The sequence below is a fragment of the Canis lupus genome, chromosome 30 (genome assembly GCF_048164855.1).
Source record: "Canis lupus baileyi chromosome 30, mCanLup2.hap1, whole genome shotgun sequence".
Classification (NCBI taxonomy): domain Eukaryota; kingdom Metazoa; phylum Chordata; class Mammalia; order Carnivora; family Canidae; genus Canis; species Canis lupus.
This window is the reverse complement of record NC_132867.1, coordinates 38,046,292-38,064,941: the sequence shown is the minus strand read 5'-3', so window position 1 is coordinate 38,064,941 and position 18,650 is coordinate 38,046,292. Positions and strand designations below refer to the sequence as shown.

The window sequence follows — 18,650 nt, the reverse complement described above, 5'->3', positions numbered from 1 at the left end:
ACAGGGACATATGAATATACTCGCACACACACATACCACACTCTCCTTGACATCATGCCCTGGTTGCTGCCTGTCATCTCCTTACCCCCTCTCCAACCCACACTGTCTGTTTCATCTCTTTCCTCCACCTTGTATTCCACATAGGAGAGAGTCAGCAGAAGGAAAACAAAACAAGGAGAAAGACAGAAAGGGCAGAGGTAACGCAGAGTAAAGCAAAAAGAGGGAACCTAAATGATTAAATCCTTGCTGGAATTGGAGGTGAACTCCACTGTAACTGGTTTTACTGGAAATGCACTAAGGCCAGGTTTTGGCTCTGCCCATATTTGTGGCAATGGTGGGTTTACGCACAAGGAGACCAAGGCCGTGTGTGCCAACAGAGGTGACCGTAGAGCTCAAAGTGAAAAAGATCCTTGAATGACTCCTGGATCACTGCTACTTTCTCACACATGGGATAACTCCAGGGGTTCCTGGTGGATTAGCTTCAGGGCATGTTGCTCCACAGAGCATGGAGAGGGTTAGGTGGCCAGGGGTGGGTCGGCTGGGGAGGGCTGGACTATGAGGAACCAAGAGACCTGCTCCCTGTGGAGACAGAGGCCTTCATAGAGGCTTCCGCTCCCTTGTGAGGGAGACCCCAGGAAAGCCAGCCTCCCTGAGCGGGGGCTTTGAGAGCCAGCTGGACAGGTGTGTGCTTTCCCAGAGAGCAGGGGAACTGGGGGAAGAGGTGTTGCCTTGGTCTCTGTAAGGAGGAAAGGTGGGTGACGGGTCAGAGCACAGGGTGGGAACACCGCAAACCACAACTATGTCGGCTGCTGTTACTGGTCTCTAAAGAGAAATTCCCTCCTTTCCTGTAATTGGTATAAGCAGAGACTGTTCCCAGACAGTAGGAGTATTCAGAGAGGCTTCACATGAAGTACCCAGGGCATCCCAGCCAAGAAGAAAGGACATCTGTGTGAGTGTCCTGTGGCTGGCATAACAAAGTACCTCAAACTGGGTGCTCAAAACAACACGAATTTATTCTCACAGTTCTAAGGGAAGAATTCCAAAATCCAGTGTCAACAGGGCTGTGGTCCTTCCAGGAACTCTAGGAAACAATCCCTTCCATGCCTCCTCCAGCTCCATCCTTTTGTGGATGCATTTTGTGGCTTGTGGCTGCATCTCTCCATCCTCACATGGCTTCTCCCCTCTGCTCTGTCTCCAGCCTCCTTCTGTCTTTTCCTATAAGGACACCTGCTACCTTGAGTCCTAATGATTTCATCTCAAGATCCTTAATTATTTCTCCAACTAAGTTCATGTTCACAGGTCCTGAGGGTTGAGACACAGACATATCTTTTGGAAGGGGTGGACTGTAATCAACCCACCGAAGATAGAAACCAATGTAGAAAGAAGAGTTCCTGGCTCATTCCCCTGGCTGGTCCAGCTCCTAACAATGGACCTTCTGAGAAGGGAGGTGTCTGACAGTAAACATTTCACATGCATTACCTAATTAAATCCTCACCTCAACTCTATGTGGTAGATTCTAGTATTATTTCCATTTTTATGAGTGAGGAGATTGAGCCTAGATTAAATGCAGGCAATGCCTTCCAGACCTCTACTCCTAATCCCCACCAGTAGAATCCTTGTTTAGGTTCTCCGTGGGAATAGGCAGATGGAAGGCGGGAGGCTGAGAAAAGCAGGTGTGCCAACATCCAGACTGTCACCACGGTTTCCATTCCTCTTCTTTCTCGCTGGAGTAATAAGCACACAAGTTGCCTTGGATCTGTAGGCATCTGAAGAACATAGAAAATGCATGGATGATTAGATAGCCCAGTTTCCCAAGTGGTACTTGGATCAGCACATGGGGTGGGATTTTAATGGACATAAAGTGCCTTTAATAAACCAAGTTCACCACCGATTACTCTGGTGCTTTCTTCCACATAAGTGCATGAATTATTAAGAGGACACATTTGCAGCATTCGCACTGTCAAAAGGGCTAATTAGAGCATCATGCAACTTAATTCAGCTTTGCCTGAAAAACTGGATCGCCCGGAGACATTGGATATTCAGAGATAGTTGGCAGACCTGCAGTATGCAAGTGCAAGTAGCCCTGCTATATGAAGATGTGGGCGCCGGACTGTTTCCGTTATTAAGGATTTTCCATTTTCACCCACCTTTCTCAGCTACCCTCACCCTCCTGATCACTAAATCTAATGTGAGAGCCCCTGCAGGCAGAGGGCAGCTATCATGGGTTTTGTCTTTTGATTTCAAACACATTTGTTCCTCCTAATCTAGGACCTGAGCATCCTGTAATCCAGCTGGGACCAAAAGGCTATAGATTTTTGAAGGCTTAATAAGCCCTGCTCATTCAGTGGGGAGTTGCTGGGATAGAGACTCATTCCCAAATCTGTTACAACACATTACAAATATGTCAAGTTTCAAGATTTAGTTGGGTCTCAGAAACAGCATGAGGCACTCTTGACCTACATTTTAAAATAACCTTAGAGGTAAATGAATTCCACGTTTTCTCGGGTATGTGAAAAAGAAAAAAAAAAACAATTAAAGACTAATAGCCATGTGAGTAAATAAAAGAGCAAATTAATATAATTTGCTTATTAAAGTTTTTAGAATAAGGTCAGGTCATCACTTTTAGGAACCTGGATATATAAAAATCCACACATCCTTCCCTGTCACCCTCCCACTATCCTCCATTCGGAAACCATGATCCTTGGGCCCCTTTTTAGGCCTCACCATTACATTCCCTCTGACATTCTGTGGATGTCTTCTGAGCTCAGGCCATCACCATGCCTCCCCCAACCTGCACATCCTCCTTCCTGGTCTCTTGGCTTGAGGACGGCACACCCGCAGCCCATTTCTTAGCCAGAGCTGTCCACCCAGGAGTTACAAGTGAGCCAAAATAGTGAGTTCCTCAATCCCCAGATGGCTGGGAAGAGCCCCCTGCATTCACCCAGCTTGCTGCTACACAAACGCTCCCTTGTCTGCATGTGTCTTGGGGTGGAGAAGACTGGAAGCACTGAGCTAGCCAATAAGCTTGACCCTTGCTTCCTTGGCATCCTTGCCTTCCTCCTCGAGCCCTATGCTCCCCTGAGCACTTCCGATCACATACGGGGTCTGGTCCATCACCCTTTATACCTGGGGGTGCACTGTTGCCTTTGATGTATGCTTTTCTTTCCATTGTGAGGTTTTGAAGGATCTTGTTACTGCTCTTTCTCTGGCTGAAGTATGACCCTTAAAAGCCTAAGTTAATGTGCCGTAGGAAAGCCAGCTCATCTTATGCCTGGTGGGACGGGTGTGAGGAGGGTTCCACCTGCCTTTGCGGTGAGCTCTGACAAGGGGTCTCACAAAGCACAGCCAGGTACAGTGACATCTCCAGCTCTGAACCCCAAAGGGCACTCGGCACCTGCTGAGCAAGTGAGGAAGCCAACTAACTGCTCTGTGTTTCTTTGCAGGTGACCTCATACATTTGCCTCCATACCTTAGAATGGACTTTTTGTTAAACCGAAGCGGTGCAGGCACCAGCAGGGACCTGAGTTTAGGGCAAGCGTGCTTGGAACCTCAGAAAAGTCGGACCCTGAAGCGCCCCACGGTCCTTGAGCCAATCCCCATGGAGGCCTCCTCCTCCACGTCCTCCACAAGAGAGGGACAGCAGTGGCAGCAAGGGACTGTGGCCACATTACCTCAGCGAGAGGGAGCAGAGCTGGGACAGGCAGCTAAGATGAGCAGCTCCCAAGAATCCCTGCTCGACTCTCGGGGCCATTTGAAAGGAAACAATCCCTACGCAAAATCCTACACCCTGGTATAACAAACAGCATGACTGGACAGCAGTTGTAAATACAATTTAAAAAATTCAATCAAAGCTACCTTTTTTTTACGGAATTCCAATATTTATAATTAAAGAAAATTGCCAAAATATATTAAAAAAAAGAGAAAATACTGAAACCACAGACAGTGCAAAGACTCTCCTGCTTTTTTTCTGTCTGAGTGTGAGCTCCATCTGCCTGGGCATCTGATTTTTTGGGAAAGAAGTCCAGTTTTATGATCTTCACAGGTTATTGCATTTTTACTGATTTTCTACAAAGTGCATGGGGGACTAACTAAACCTTCTGACTGGAAGTTCTATCACACAAGATTTAAGAATGAAAATGGGGAAAAAATCACCCTCTTTGTGAATTTAAAAGGAACATTGATTTGGGGGCAGGGGGGAGACTTTAGTCATGTTTGCACACCTTTCTTTCCCATTAGAAACTGGGTCCTCAATTTGACCTCCTTCTGTTGTGAATTAGGATGAGTGCCGTCAGTGAAGGGGTGGGGGGGGAATCAATTTGATTTTCTTTTCTGTTTATTTTTTAATTTAATGAGACACTCTTTGCATTTTGTCTAAGCGAAATAAAAAAGAAAAGGTGGTCTGCCTTTATTTCGATGTCTACCTCTCTCGTCTCCCACTGATTGCTGGGTCCTCCTTCCTCCCGATGCTTGTGTTTGCAAACACGAGGGCTGAACCCAGAGCCCAGTTGAATAAACCAGAGAGGACACCAACACTCCAAGCTCCTCAGGAATGGCTGGGAAGAGCACAGATGATGCAGCTGGTCGTGACCATAACCAGGGGCTGGCCAGGTACTCGAAGCCTCCCAGATGTTCTGCTCCTTCCTTGCCTCTCCACAGCACCTCACTCTCTAGCTAGACCAGGGGTCAGCAAACCATGGCCCATGAGCCAAATCCAGCCCACTCGCTGCTTTTATAAATAATATTTTATTGGAAAACAGCCATGTGCACCATTTGCATTTTGCTTATGGCTATTCCGTGCTATGACAACAGAGTTGAATAGTTACAACCGAAATGGTATGGCCTGCAAAGCAGAAAATATTTACCATCTGGCCCGATACAGAAAAAGTTTGCAGACCCCTACTCTAGAGTCTCACAGTTAGCATCAGCTTTCTGGAGAAAGGAAGAGAGGACCAGGGAATTCCATGCCTCTTACCCTCTAAGACCTGTCCTGTCACTGCCATGACTGGTATCTAAATTTGCAATAGACCATCTTAGTATATGTTGCCTCTGGTTCACTTCTCTGTACCAGGAGGGAAACCAGCCAACAGTAAGTGATGTCCTCTGAAATCTAAATTTTTCTTCTTCTTTCAAGTTTAAATTATTTATCATGTGGCTTATCCTAACAGAGAACGTACTCTTAAGTACCCTGGACTGCATTCTTCTGCCCCATGACCTTTACACAGTGTGTTTTAGAAAGACCACATCATCCTCCCATGGCACCTGCACCCCATTGCAGACTTTCTTAGGTCTCCACCACAGAAGTTTGAAATTCACCAGAAAATTTGATCAAATGCCCATAGCAGCTCAGTGGCCCAGGTAACAGACTACCCGAGTACTTTCCTCTCTCTTAATATTCTCTACAGGCTCCCATTTAAGTCACCAGCATAGACGGGTGCCAGTTATTACCATATGGGAACATGTTCAGAAACGTATTTCCTGTTCTCCCCTCCTCTCTCCCTGCCTGCTTCCCTCCTACCTCCTTCTTTCCTATCACTGCTTCTTTCCATTTGTTTTCCAGGCAGGCACATTTGCCTACATAGATGCAGTGATACTGAGCACCTGCAGAACAGGGCCAGGACTCTGTCAAGACCACCTGCTGGCATGAATAGTAGATGACTCTATGCTTCTGAAGTGTGTGTGTGTGTGTGTGTGTGTGTGTGTGTGTGTGTGTGTGTTTCTTGCCATGGTTTCAGAATTTGAAACATGTCGACAGCTTATTGTCTGCACCCTCACAGATCCTCACAGACTGCTTTTGTATGCAAAAGAAATTAAATGCTACTTTCTGGGAAAAATTAAAACTATCTTTCATCAGTTTAAAACTCCTATATTTCCCAAACTTAGAAGTTTACCATATTTTCTTTTTTTCTCAAGCTGTGCAAAAATAAAGATTCTACATAATGCTTGCCTCTGTAATGGATTACTTTCAATAACTCTGCTTTCGTGATGTTCATTAAAATGAGTTCGACACACAAGCCTTGTATCAAAAAGTCCAATTCCCTACCTCTCAGGAAGAGGTCCAGTATTGATGACCACAAAGAGATCCAGATTTATAGATTAAAGGGGGCACTGTGTAGTAAAACAACCATTATTGAGTGATAATGATTAATTTTCCTCTGGACCTTTGCCTGTCTCTAACCTGATTTAAAATGTTTCTGAGAGGTCATTTTATTAGGCTAAGTCTGAAACCAGACTGCGGTATCTTAGAGCACTGGAACTCTGATAAGTTCTTTATCCTCTGCCAATAACTAGAGGGTCAATGAACAATAGCCATTGGGGTCAATGGAGAATAGTTATGGGGTCAATGCATGATAGTTGGCAGGCTGATGGAGAATAGGTACAGAGTCAATGAACAATACTATTGGGTCAATGGGCTGAGTTTCCTCTAAGGCATCCCTCAGCTAACAGTCTGAAAAATGCCCACTTTCCTAAAGCAAGCAAGGCCTTTTTGTAATAAATTCCCAGTAAATCACACAGCCCTCAGTACTCATACATCTACAGAAACCCTGGTTCTTCCATTCAGTTCACATGTACGTCAGCTCACTTTCTTGTATCCACATCTGCCATGACCACTCATGAGGAGAAGGAAGTGGAGAAACGGAGGTGGGGAAAGATGGAGGAGTAAAATGATACAAAGCTTATCACAGGTTAGACTGGATAAGCTCTCATCCCATCATCATTGTACACATACCACAGAGAATCTTGATAATACTTAAAGACATAAAAAAAAAAACATACGGTTGCTTCAATTGTTCTTAAGCAGGAGATAACACTCACTTAAGGTCTCTCTGATTTGGGACCTTGATTCTCCATAAGCCAAAAGCTTCGTGTGATTTTTAAGGAAATGACTGAAGCCTTCCAAAAAAAATGTGAACTCTATAAATCTATTTCTAGCAAAGGTGGACAGCCTTCAAGGATTAGGATTGGAAATCCAAGGTCTAGCTGATTATACTCACCTGCCCTGGAAAGTTTGATGGATGCTGATGGTATGTTCATGTTCAAAAGCCTCTCTCAGTTACCTAAAGAATGTGGTCTGGAGGGTATCATCAGCTCTCCAAAGGTCTCTTGGGAAGATTATCAACAATTTAATATCCCAAGGTCCTTGAGCCCCATGATGCTATTCCACCCATTGGCTCAAAGTGACCTGTCAAACAGCAGAGTCAGAGGAATGAAGCTGGAGTGAAAGAAAAGTCTTCTTCAGCTCTTGGAAACCAGGCTGTTGCAATCTTAACTAGGGTATGAGTCAAGGCATCTTCAGGTTTATGTAGAACTGTGTCTGTTTGCTCTTGTATGTTATTTGAGGAGAAGATTTGTGATAGTAGAGCTCTTGAGTTCTCAGCAGGAATTTCTGAGCCTGCCAGCCAGGGCTAGGATGGAGTTAGATAGTAACTAAGGACGGGGTCCTGACTGAGCCCCTCTCCCCTCTACAAACTGGGACTGAGGATTGGAGGGACCTCAGTTAGTTAGCTGGGTCACTCAAGTATCATCAAGCATGAGAGTGGAGAATAATTGCTGAGAAACAATCTTTCATGATTCTCTTGCATTTGTGCATGTCTTCTGAGTAGAGGTATTAATAGATTCTGTTCTGTAGTATCTTTTCAAGGATACTATCTGCATAAAGGATAGCTTCAGAAGATAGAGCTATATCTCCCTGCTGGGCAAAAGGCAGATCTGTGTGCTGACTGAGATAATAAAAACAATGTCTCCCTCCAAGGCAAAATTTGACAGGTTTGCCAGCAAATTCTTTCTTAAGTTTAAAGTTTCCTAGGCATTAAACATAGGCATTCACATCCTCAAGCTTCCCTGATCGTCTGCATGGCCTCAGGCAGGTTCCTTCATGTTCTTCCATCTTCACTCCAATTTCATCTTCTCAGCGAAGCCCTCTCTGAACACCCTATTTATACTGTATCCAGCCCCCTCCCAGCATTCCTGCTCCCACATCTTCTGTAGCTCTCAGTCCATACCCTTCTCATCTTCTGATTTACTATGTAATTTACTTATTTATAATGGTTCTTTTTCACTATCTGTCTTTTCCAACAAGAAGTTTAACTACAGAGGTGCCTGGGTGGCTCAGTCAGTTAAGTATCTGCCTTCAGCTCAAGGCATGATCCTAAGGTTCCTTGCTCAGCAGGAAGTCTGCTTCTCCCTCTCCCTCTGCCTTCTGCTCTCCCTGCTTATTCTCTCTCTCTCTCTCTCTCTCTCTCTTTCATTCTCTCTCTCTCTCCAAATCCAAATGGATCCAAATCCAAATCCTTGGATCTCTCATCCAAATCCAAGAAGTCCTTGGATTTTTCAAATAAATAAATAAATAAAATCTTTAAAAAAAAAAGTCAGCCACGCAAGGACAGAACTCCATTTTTCTCATTGTGTCCTCCATTCCTAGATCAGCACCTGGTCCACAGTAGGCACCCTACAAATATTTGTTGAAATGGAAAAGATGCTCAATTTTTCTCAACTTCATGGTTCATCAACTGTGACACAAACTTACTGTGTGCACAGAGTCTACCTAGCACCTCTGCGTTACCCTGTGGGCCTTGAGGGCACAAGGGAACTGATGAGAGTGTGGCACTCTTGCCAATCACTGTGCTGTAATACTACATTGGGTCTCTGACAGGAGACTCATGTCCTCTTCCAGCATCCATGGAACTGTGGCGAGCCAACCTGTTAGTTTTTGAGTATGGTACCCTCTACAGATCCCTGACAATGGCAAACTAGACATGGAGAGTGCCCGCCTCCTCTACTCCCTAACAGAATTCCTGCAGCTTAGGCTTCTGGGTGTGATCCACTCAGTCACAACTTTTTTTTGCAATTTGATGAGAATGTTGTTGTTATTGTTGTTTTGCTTTTCTCAATATCTCACTTTCAGAAAGGGGGAAAGCTAGGGAAAAGTAACTTTGAGCACATGGCAAGGAGTGTCTGTTTCATCTCCCAAGACAAGCTTGGCAAAGCTGGAAAGCTCTTTGTGTTCCAGAAACTTCAAGCCAACTGTAAGAAGAAAAGGCAATGTTTATTGTCGCTGGCTTTGTGCCTCCCCAGAGAGGGTTGTGTCCTGCTTCAAAGAAAACCCTACCACAGAGAGAGAAACAACTGAGATATACAATCCTGTGTGTAATAAAGGGAAGGTGCTCAGAAATGTCCTTGAGATGACAGGGCCCAAGGCTATGCTACCACAGAGGGGTTACCAAGACCACCTGGGCATCACAATCAGAGGGAAGGCAGCATTTCCATTCATGCTGAATGTGGGCACAAAGTTAGGTTCTCAAAGAGTTATTAATTCAGTATTTGTCTTAATTTGTCATTCTCTGAGGTTTCCCTAAGGGCTGAATGCCTTAGTAAAAAGATGGGACCTCCTTTTGCCACACCAGGAAGAAATATTTAGCAATCTATTAAAAAGACACTTCCTGTTTCCAGATCCAAAATTTTAAGTGTCTTACAAAGTTCAGCTTCTGAGATGGAGCAATAATGGTGCCAGCATGCTGATCTAGCACTCAACCCTTGACCTGAGCGAGAGCACAGTCTTCCATGCAACCACTGTGCCCACACCCAATAACACACAGATAAAACATATCACACACACCATGTCAGCAAACTCCAACATCTATGTTCCCGTCAAGGTGGGAACTTGCCCTGCCATTGACCAGGAAAGGAATCTGCTGACAGTCCAAACAGATGCACTCTGCACATGCAGAGCAAAGCACAAGTTAAGTAAAGACATACTGTTAGGCCAACACTACCTATTTTTCTGCTTGGCCACATGGCAAAAGAACATTCCTGTTCTACTAAAACTTCCACTTAACTTTTCTCATAATCTTCAGCATGGTGGACCTTGGTGAAGACTTTCAGCTCAATCATGTGGCAAGAACTAACCTTCAACATCAAGGAGATTATGTTTCCTTTAAGAGTAGTTAAGAGTCTTTTGTGTCAAACCAAGCATAATGAAGATGCTTCCAATAACGGTTACCAGAGCAAGCAGCAAGGGGACATTCTAGCGGCTATAGAGCTAACCGGAAACCCTCCAGCATCCATTCTAGCCAAAAATTGTTCTCAAGATGCCTTTGTCTCTTTGCCTCCCTATGTGTCCATTCTGCTGAACATGAAAATTTTGTATGTTTAATGGTATTGAGTCATAGGAGGATTTGGGGCTGGCAAGGCACGTGGTATAATAACAAGAACATTGTGCAGAGAGACTCAGCTGTAGCACCAACAAGTCCAGGAACTCACCGTGAGATCTTGTGCTTGGCCATCTGGTTTAGACATCTGCAAACAGACCTGATTGGATCAGCTCTCCAGGGCCCTTCCAGCTCAACAAGGAGATGATCCTTCTTGGTGTCAATCTCATTGGGCAAATATCTGAGCTCTTTGGAACTGTGTATGAGAGGTGAGGGCTGCATTACATTCTTTTTAATTTTTTTTTAACTCCTACATCCAGCCCAGGCATCAGCCAATACCAGTAAATGTTTTTAAATGATGTTTATGAAGTGAATGTATATGTGCAGATGTTTTGTAAAATTCAAAAAAGGTGCTCTAAATATGTGTAAGCCCAGGGTATAAGGCAGATTTTAACCTTTTTAATAAACTCCTAAATTCAGCTAATTATTGTGTGTGTGTGCTCTCTATCCTGAGGGGAGGGGAAAGTAAAGAAGCCTGATTCTGACTTCCTGGCCACGTGACAAGAGAATATGACTGTTTCATCAAAACTTCCACTTCTGAAGGTTTCAGGTAACAGCGACTTCACTGCATGTTGCATAAAATCTCGCATACTGATGTTGAAGAGATTGACCTTCCCTCAGGTCCTTCTAAATAAGTTTCTTTTTACATTTAGCAGATTTCTAAGTTTGTGCTGGTAACCCTTTTGTGAGAGTCACAGAAAATTGACTTTTGTTGTTGTTGCCACCATTGGTAACAAGGCTGGTGTCTGTATGTCCTTGGTGGGTACAGCCCCAGTGACTCATATTTGCCAGGACGTCACATTTCTCACTCTTGGAAATGTACACCAGTGTTCTGTAACTGAGGCTCCTAGAAGGCCAGCACTTCTGATGCTACCCCAGTTCCACCTGGGTCAGGCCAAACCATCAGGACCTTCTCCAAACCCCTATCCCATCTCCTGCCCTCACTTCTAGCAGACAGCAACCAAGAAAAAGCTTCCTTTTCCTACACACACCGCCAAACTCTTCTGAGCCTACACCCACCCTTACTCTTGCCTTCCTAGGGCAGTAGGAAAAGTGTCCCCCTCCTACCTGCAGCTCATCTATCCATCTGTAGTCTGGATCTCAAACTCTCCCACCTTTATAAGACCCACACTCCCCTGTTCAGTCCTATCTCTTCTCGTTTTCATATGTAAAAATATTCAAGTCTTTCACATCAAGAAAAAAAAATCTCTCCTTCAATTCTCCACTCACTATAGGCACTGCCTGTCCCCATTCTCCTTGTCAATGAAGCACCTTGAAGTGTGCACCAACGTCACGTGCCCTCACCACCTATTTTCGTACCCTGAAGTTGACTTCCTCAAAAACATAGAAGACTTCCTTGAGCCCTGGTCCCATGGCCCCTCAGTTTGGTCAACTTCCTCCATAGCACTGGAGAAATTTCTTCCTGATTTCTGGTTCTTCTGCATTTTGGGATAAGTCTTCTCAATTTTATTGATGAGGTTCTCATTCTCCAAAGCTCCTTTCAAAAGTGTATTTTCCCAGATGTCCACCCTCACCCTTGTGCATTTATTTCTCACCCTTGACTATTTTATTTTATTTTATTTTATTTTTTCACCCTTGACAATTTTAGTATCCCATCTGCAATCATAGCTTTAATTATCATCTGCATTCTACTGATTCCTAATTTATTTCTCCAGCTTGAACTTCTACACTGAGTTGTCAGTCCACATCCAGCAGCCTCCTGGACATCTCCATTTAGACGTAGCATGCAAAACTCAAAATCAGTCTACTCAACACTGATGACTATGTATGACCTCACTCCTCCTGGCTCCCTTCATCCTGAGTCCCTATCCCAGTTATAGCTTTACCATCCAATCCAGGACTCTCCTTCACCTCCACAGCTACTAACCATGTCTCTTATCCTCTCATACTTCCCCCATGCTTCTTAATCTCTCCACAACTGCTCTGTTCTTCTTCACATGGATTATCGCGATGACTTCCTGGAATAGGTCTTAGTATCTCCAATATTATACACTATCGGATCTCACCCTCTATACCAGTGCCATACTAGCCTTCTTAGCATGCAATTTTCATTGAGAAATTTATTGCTTAATATTTTTTAATTATTTTCTATTGCCTTGAATAAAATATCCAAACTCTTCAGTATGGCATTTAAGACCATTCATCATCTGGTTCTCATCTAGTGTAGTCTGCCTAAACTAGACTACTCTTTCATCTCTATCAACACCCCCTTTATCTCCCACCATACTCTACACCTACACGTACACACACACACTTTTCTTTCAGTTTCTTAAATACTTGAAATGAGTCTCTCATCCTCATGACTTTACACATGCCTGTTTGTCTACCTGGAACCTGTCTATCCCCTTTTCCATTTGTCTGAATAATCCTTGCCCATCTTTATGAGCTCAGCTCAACTCAGAGGTCACCTCCTGGTACATAATTATTCCTTTTTCTTCTCACACTCTTGAGCCCAAGGAAGAGACAGGCTCACTGACCCTGGAATTGCCTGCCTTTGCCTCTGTTATGGCACTTACCACTCTGAATTATAACAGTTTGCTTAGGGTTTGTGTCTCTTCTCAGCCATGAGCAAACACTGTCTGCACTTCATCTATGACTCCTCACATCTCTTTTACTCAAGTCCTCTGCCCATCTTCTGGCTTCAAATATCTGTACATGTGACTCATTTTGGAAGAACTCTCTTTAGTTGCTGGAGCCACTTTTTACATACAAGTGAAGAGAGCAAGAGGTGCCTGGGAGTTTATGTTCTGGGATGAAGAGACCTTACCAGTGATTGACTGGCATAGGGTGTGGAATCCAAAGTGCCTTGCTTATGAGCAGGACAACTACCCTGCTAAGCTGTACCTTACCCTTCAGTTCTCTCTGAGATGAAAGTCTGAGCGCAGGACTTTGAAGTATAATGTGTTTCACATCTTCCTTATTCTTTTCTAGCTTGGAAAGGGCAGTGAATCATGATCAAGATTCACATACATCATTTTGCTCTTCCTGCCCCAATGCTGAGGTCCACAGATCAGAGAGCCGGAGTAACAAATGTACCAACATGGGGTCCCAAGTAACAAAATATTGTCTAGAACAAAGGGACTACTGGGGTGCCTGGGTGGCTCAGTTGGTTAAGTGTCTGCCTTCAGCCTAGGTCATGGTCCTGGGGTCCTGGGATTGAGACTCACATTGGGCTCCTTGCTCAGAGGGGAGCCTGCTTCTCCTTTTCCCTCTGCCTGCTGCTCCCCCTACTTATGTTCATTCTCTCTCTCTCTGTCTCTCTCTGTCTCTCTGTCTCTCTCTCTCTCTCTCAAATAAATAAATAAATAAAATCTTAAAAAAATAAACATATAGAAAGAAGGGACCACTAATGGCAAAGAAAGTGTGACACTGGGCACATGATGATGGGTCTACTGGTCCTACAATGTGTATAAGTAATAATAGAGCATGATAATGGTATTTTGAAGATGTGGCTAAGATTTTAGAATGGAGACAACACCCTATGAAGTTGGGGGTACTGTGGTCCTCCAGGATGTAGTACATATCTTAAACCAACAGTCATTATATGGTACTAAGATCCCAGTGGTAAAAGACATGGATCCAGAAACCAAAATTTGGAAGGAATGACCTTACTGACCATCACCTCCAGCAACTCACAAGGGAATTTGTGATTTTATCCCCAAAACTTTAGGTTCTACAGATCTAGAGGCCACTTACCAGAGGAGAGCTCTTTCCAACAGGAGACATAGTAAAAGCCATGTTAAACTTAAAGCCATAGCTGCTACCTAGTCATTTGAGGTTCTCTCTAACAGCAGATCAGCAGTACTTGACCTTGATCATCATAAGGAGGCAGGGTTTTCATGTCCCAAGTGCAGAAAGGGATGTATTCACCATGCAGTTGATTCACTAGGGCATCTCTTGGTGCTCCCGTGCCCATTTTTAACTGTGCTTGGGCAGTTACAACAACCACAGCGATAGTCACCAGAGGCTCCATCCTCAGGGATGAGTGTCTTGGTGACTTCGCTAAACAAACCACCCAGTCCAGCAGAAGTGATAGCCAATGGCAAAGGTTATCTAGAATGGATGCCAGAGGAAATAGATAACAAACATCAGATACTGCTTTGGGATCACCTACAGCAGCAGGGGCTACATTTTGTCCCACTAACTCTCTTCTTATAGGGTTTCCCACAGAAATTGAACTCAGTCCCAGTCTTGAAGAAGCCATGATAGGCTGGAGGGAATGTAACGTGAAAAGGAAGTAAATCTAGACAGAATATGGGCTGGACTATACGGACATGTTGGCGCTTCACCTAGACTCCTCAAATATCTTCTTAATCTTTCCAAGTGCCCACACATCAGCTTTGGTGGGCTGCTCTCCTAGAGGCAGCCCCTACAACTTCTATCAGTGCACTGCTCTTGAGCTCCTGGGATTACCTTTCCTACAAGCACAGAGAATCAACATGCCTGGAAATTAACATTTCCTAGAAAGAATTTAGCCAGTGATCAACAAGCACAGGACTATGGAAGTCCAGCTCCCTTGCCTCCATATGAAGCAAAATCCAAACTGCAGTTTATGCTCCAAAACTCCATGAAACCATCTAAACTGGGACTTTGCCAGATATCACTGCTTCTTCTTCCAACTTCCTTCCCCCACTCTTGCTTTGCTTTCTTCTGGTAGCATTGTAATAAATTTTTTGCATATAAATTTACATCCCAAGTTCTATTGCTAGGAAGGCATACCTAATGCCGGGTCTCATATTTCGTTCTACCCCAGTACCTATCCTAGTGCCTAGTATGTATTACATGCTCAATAATATTTTTGGGGGGGATCCCTGCATGGCTCAGTGGTTTAGTGCCTGCCTTCGGCCCAGGGAGCAATCCTGGAGTCCCAGGATCGAGTCCTGCATTGGGCTCCCTGCATAGAGCCTGCTTCTCCCTCTGCCTGTGTCTCTGCCTCTGTGTGTGTGTGTGTGTGTGTCTATAAATAAATAAATAAATAAATAAATAAATAAATAAATAAATAAAATCTTTTAAATAATAATAATATTTGACAAGGGAGTCAAAAATACTCAATGGTATAGTATACTCAAGTATACTCAATACTCAATGATTCTATTTATTTATTCATTCATGAGAGAGACACACAGAGAGAGAGAGAGAGAGAGAGAGAGGCAGAGACACAGGCAGAGGGAGAAGCAGGCTCCATGCAGGGAGCCCAAAGCGGGACTCGATCCTGGACCCCAGGGTTAATGCCCCAAGCCGAAGGCACACCCCAACCGCCAAGCCACCCAAGCGTCCATGTTCAATAAATATTGGGCAATAAAGATATAAATGAATAGGTAGGGGATCCCTGGGTGGCGCAGTGGTTTGGCGCCTGCCTTTGGCCCAGGGCGCGATCCTGGAGACCCGGGATCGAGTCCCACGTCGGGCTCCCGGTGCATGGAGCCTGCTTCTCCCTCTGCCTGTGTCTCTGCCCCTCTCTCTCTCTCTCTCTCTCTTTCTCTGTGTGACTATCATAAATAAATAAAAATTTTAAAAAAAAATAAATAAATGAATAGGTAGCATCACAGATGTTAATACCTTTTTTCTTATTATTTTCATTAAGGAATATTATTATAATTATAATTATGATTATGATTAATCTTATTATGATTTTTCCTGGGAGAAGTTTGCTGATTGCTTTCTGAACTTTTCCACATGTGATGCAAGTAAATCTTGGCCAAAAGTAAAGGACAAAGCATAAGCTCAAATCCTTTTATTTTCTTTTATTTTTACCTTCTTTTCTTTTTTTAATTAAATAAATTTTACATGTAACATTGTGTAAATTTAAGATGTACAGCATGTGATACATTTATGTCTTGTACATTTGATACATTCCATTGCCATTGTAATATTTGTCACATTATGTACTTCTAGTACAATATTACTATCTATATTCGGTATACCATACATTAGTTCTTTATGGCTTATTGAGTATATGGCTTATTGAGTACTTGTTACAAGTTTGCACCCTTAAAGGTCATCAATCTTTTTTTTTTTAAGATTTTATTTATTTATTCATGAGAGAGAGAGAGGCAGAGACACAGGCAGAGGGAGAAGCAGCTCCATGCAGGGAGCCCCACGACTCAATCCTGGGTCTTCAGGATCAGGCCCTGGGCTGAAGAGGGCGCTAAACCGCTGAGCCACCTGGGCTGCCCAAAGGTCATCAATCTTAACTCCTACCCTTCACTCCCTAGTAGCCACCATATTTACTCTCTGAAATGTAAAATGCTCTTCTGCATTCTTAAGGTGACAGAAGTCAGCTTTGGAGAATCTGCTCCGAAGCTGACCTGAGAGCCTGGGGCAGGCAAATGGGAACCAGTGTGAGAGCCCAATGATGTTGTCTCTAATAGAAAGTTAGGTGGAAGCTTGTTCTGCATTAATCTTGCCACCACCACCATCACCCCTCACCACCCCCCCACCACCCTGGCCCAGGCCTTCTCACAGATGAAGAACTGATAAGACACTGCTAAAGCAGAAACTCCACAAAGGATATTTTTCATTTGGATTGATAGGCTTGAGGAATAGGTAAATCAGTCAGGGCTTTGAAGTCAAGGAGAAGTCATTGGTTTCTTCAGCAGGGTTGGACTCAGCTAGGAAGCATCCAATTTTATAGTTTGTCTTTTATCTTTGACAACAAAATCCTTTCCAGGTTTATAACCTAATGAGGATTAACATTTGGACCAACAGTAAAGGTTTTCAAATACAGAAGATGAGATATTTATAGGTCTTGCAATACATGTGGAACCTTTAACATCATTTCCAGAAATCTGACTTTGGTTTTTTTTTAAGGCTTCTTTTGTAATACCCCACTTTGTGGCTGATTCATCCTTCCAGCTCCCTGCTAAGAGAAACTCAATATTGCTAACACATGGGGCAAGAGATTGTTGACTTGAGTTGAGCACAATATTTTTAAAAAGGGCCAAAAAAGATGCCACTTCACACAACGTTATCATGAGCTAGGCTTTGGGCCAAAAATAGTAAATATAGGAAAATGGGCTTCATTAGAACCTGCCCCATTATACATATGGAAACCACTAAAGCTTGAGCGCACAGCACACCAGGGTCTTTACATCAAGCAGTTAATCTTGAGACTTAATGAAATAGCTCAAAGAGGTCTTACTTTTCTTTAGGTCATTCCAAAGACTGAGTTTGCACTGACTTGCACACGTGCACTAACCCTCCTGGAATCTTAAAACATAGTGATTAAGGGTATGAGATCTATAGTCATATTACTGGATTTGATTCTGGACTCTACCATGGATAAGCTTGTAACCTTTGGGCAGCTTGTAACCATGGATAAGCTTGTAACCTTTGGGCAGTTTCTTCCCATGTTTCAATTTCATTATATGTAAAGCATGGAAAATAATACCAACTTCTTTCAGGGATGTTGGAGTATGGAATGATTTAACACATCTAAAAGGCTCAGAACAAGTGTTTGGCATGTATAGGTGATTAATAAGTGTTTACAATTGTGGTTAATTATTCCTTTGACCCACGTATATAAGACCATGGATGCCGAGTAACATCTGTCAATGGAGAACGTCCCAACAAGCATCCCACTCATTTCCAAACACTATTTCAACATTTGGACTGAGAAGGGTCATTTTGTTATATTTGTGTATATATATATACACAGCATAAGGCAAACACTCCCAGGAGCTTTCTATTTGGTGAATGTCCATGGTACTGAAATCAGTTCTTAGCCCAAGAGCATATATGTAAGTGTGCTTAATCATGTTTAAATGTTTAATTATGCAGTGCCTTTTCAATTTTATATCATGTCTTCTGGTGATGTGAGCCAGTTTGGTTCATAAAACTAATTATATCAACATATATTAAGGAAGAAGGAGGAGGGGAGAAGGCTGTAGAGGGGCTGGAGAGGGATACAAAGAGAAGCTAATTAAAGCCACTTCTTAAAGGTTGTCTACCAAAAATGTATAAACGGCAGCATTTATGGGGTTAAACTTCAAAAGAAACTGTTCCACTATCACTCTAAAAGAAGCATGCTTAAAAATTTTAAGTAGTCATTAATGTCATGTAGCTATGTGTTCTCCTGTATTTTCTTATTTATCACTCTTAATAAAAGTAGCAAAAACAAGTTCTTGTTTCTCAAATGTTATATCTTTCCTTTAATAGCCAAATTATATTGAGTAATGCTTGACTAAACACATATAAGCATCCATTTGGACCCTGGCGGCATATGAAACGGTCACAGCACACCCACTTGGAACTCGTTCCTTCTTGCAGCCTCCTCAGAGTCCTGCTTCCTTTCCCATCTTTCAGCAGTGAGGTAGGATTTACGGGGCTTCCATGTGAAGTTCCACAGAGAGCTTCTATAACTCCTATAACCTTTAAAAGAACTTTACAAAACTGGCAAGACTTCACTGAAGTCATTGGTCAGTG

At 43.3% G+C, this 18,650-nt stretch overlaps 1 protein-coding gene and 1 long non-coding RNA gene across 3 annotated transcripts in view; one reads left to right on the top strand and one right to left on the bottom strand.

The window, feature by feature from the left end:
• Nucleotides 1–4,408, top strand: part of DSCAM (DS cell adhesion molecule) — a 732,791-nt gene extending 728,383 nt beyond the window's left edge. Inside the window, exon 33 of the mRNA XM_072807037.1 lies at nucleotides 3,444–4,408. Within this exon, the coding sequence (XP_072663138.1) occupies nucleotides 3,444–3,796 (353 nt within the window). The 3' untranslated portion in view covers nucleotides 3,797–4,408. The remainder of the gene's footprint in view (nucleotides 1–3,443) is intronic.
• Nucleotides 756–18,650, bottom strand: part of LOC140621701 (uncharacterized) — a 34,156-nt gene continuing 16,261 nt past the window's right edge. Inside the window, exons 3-4 of one of the 2 annotated variants that reach the window (XR_012021470.1) lie at nucleotides 10,258–10,401; nucleotides 756–1,766 (exon numbers count right to left, since the gene is read on the bottom strand). This is a non-coding gene — a long non-coding RNA (uncharacterized lncRNA). The remainder of the gene's footprint in view (nucleotides 1,767–10,257; nucleotides 10,402–18,650) is intronic. The other variant, XR_012021469.1, reaches the window with a different exon arrangement.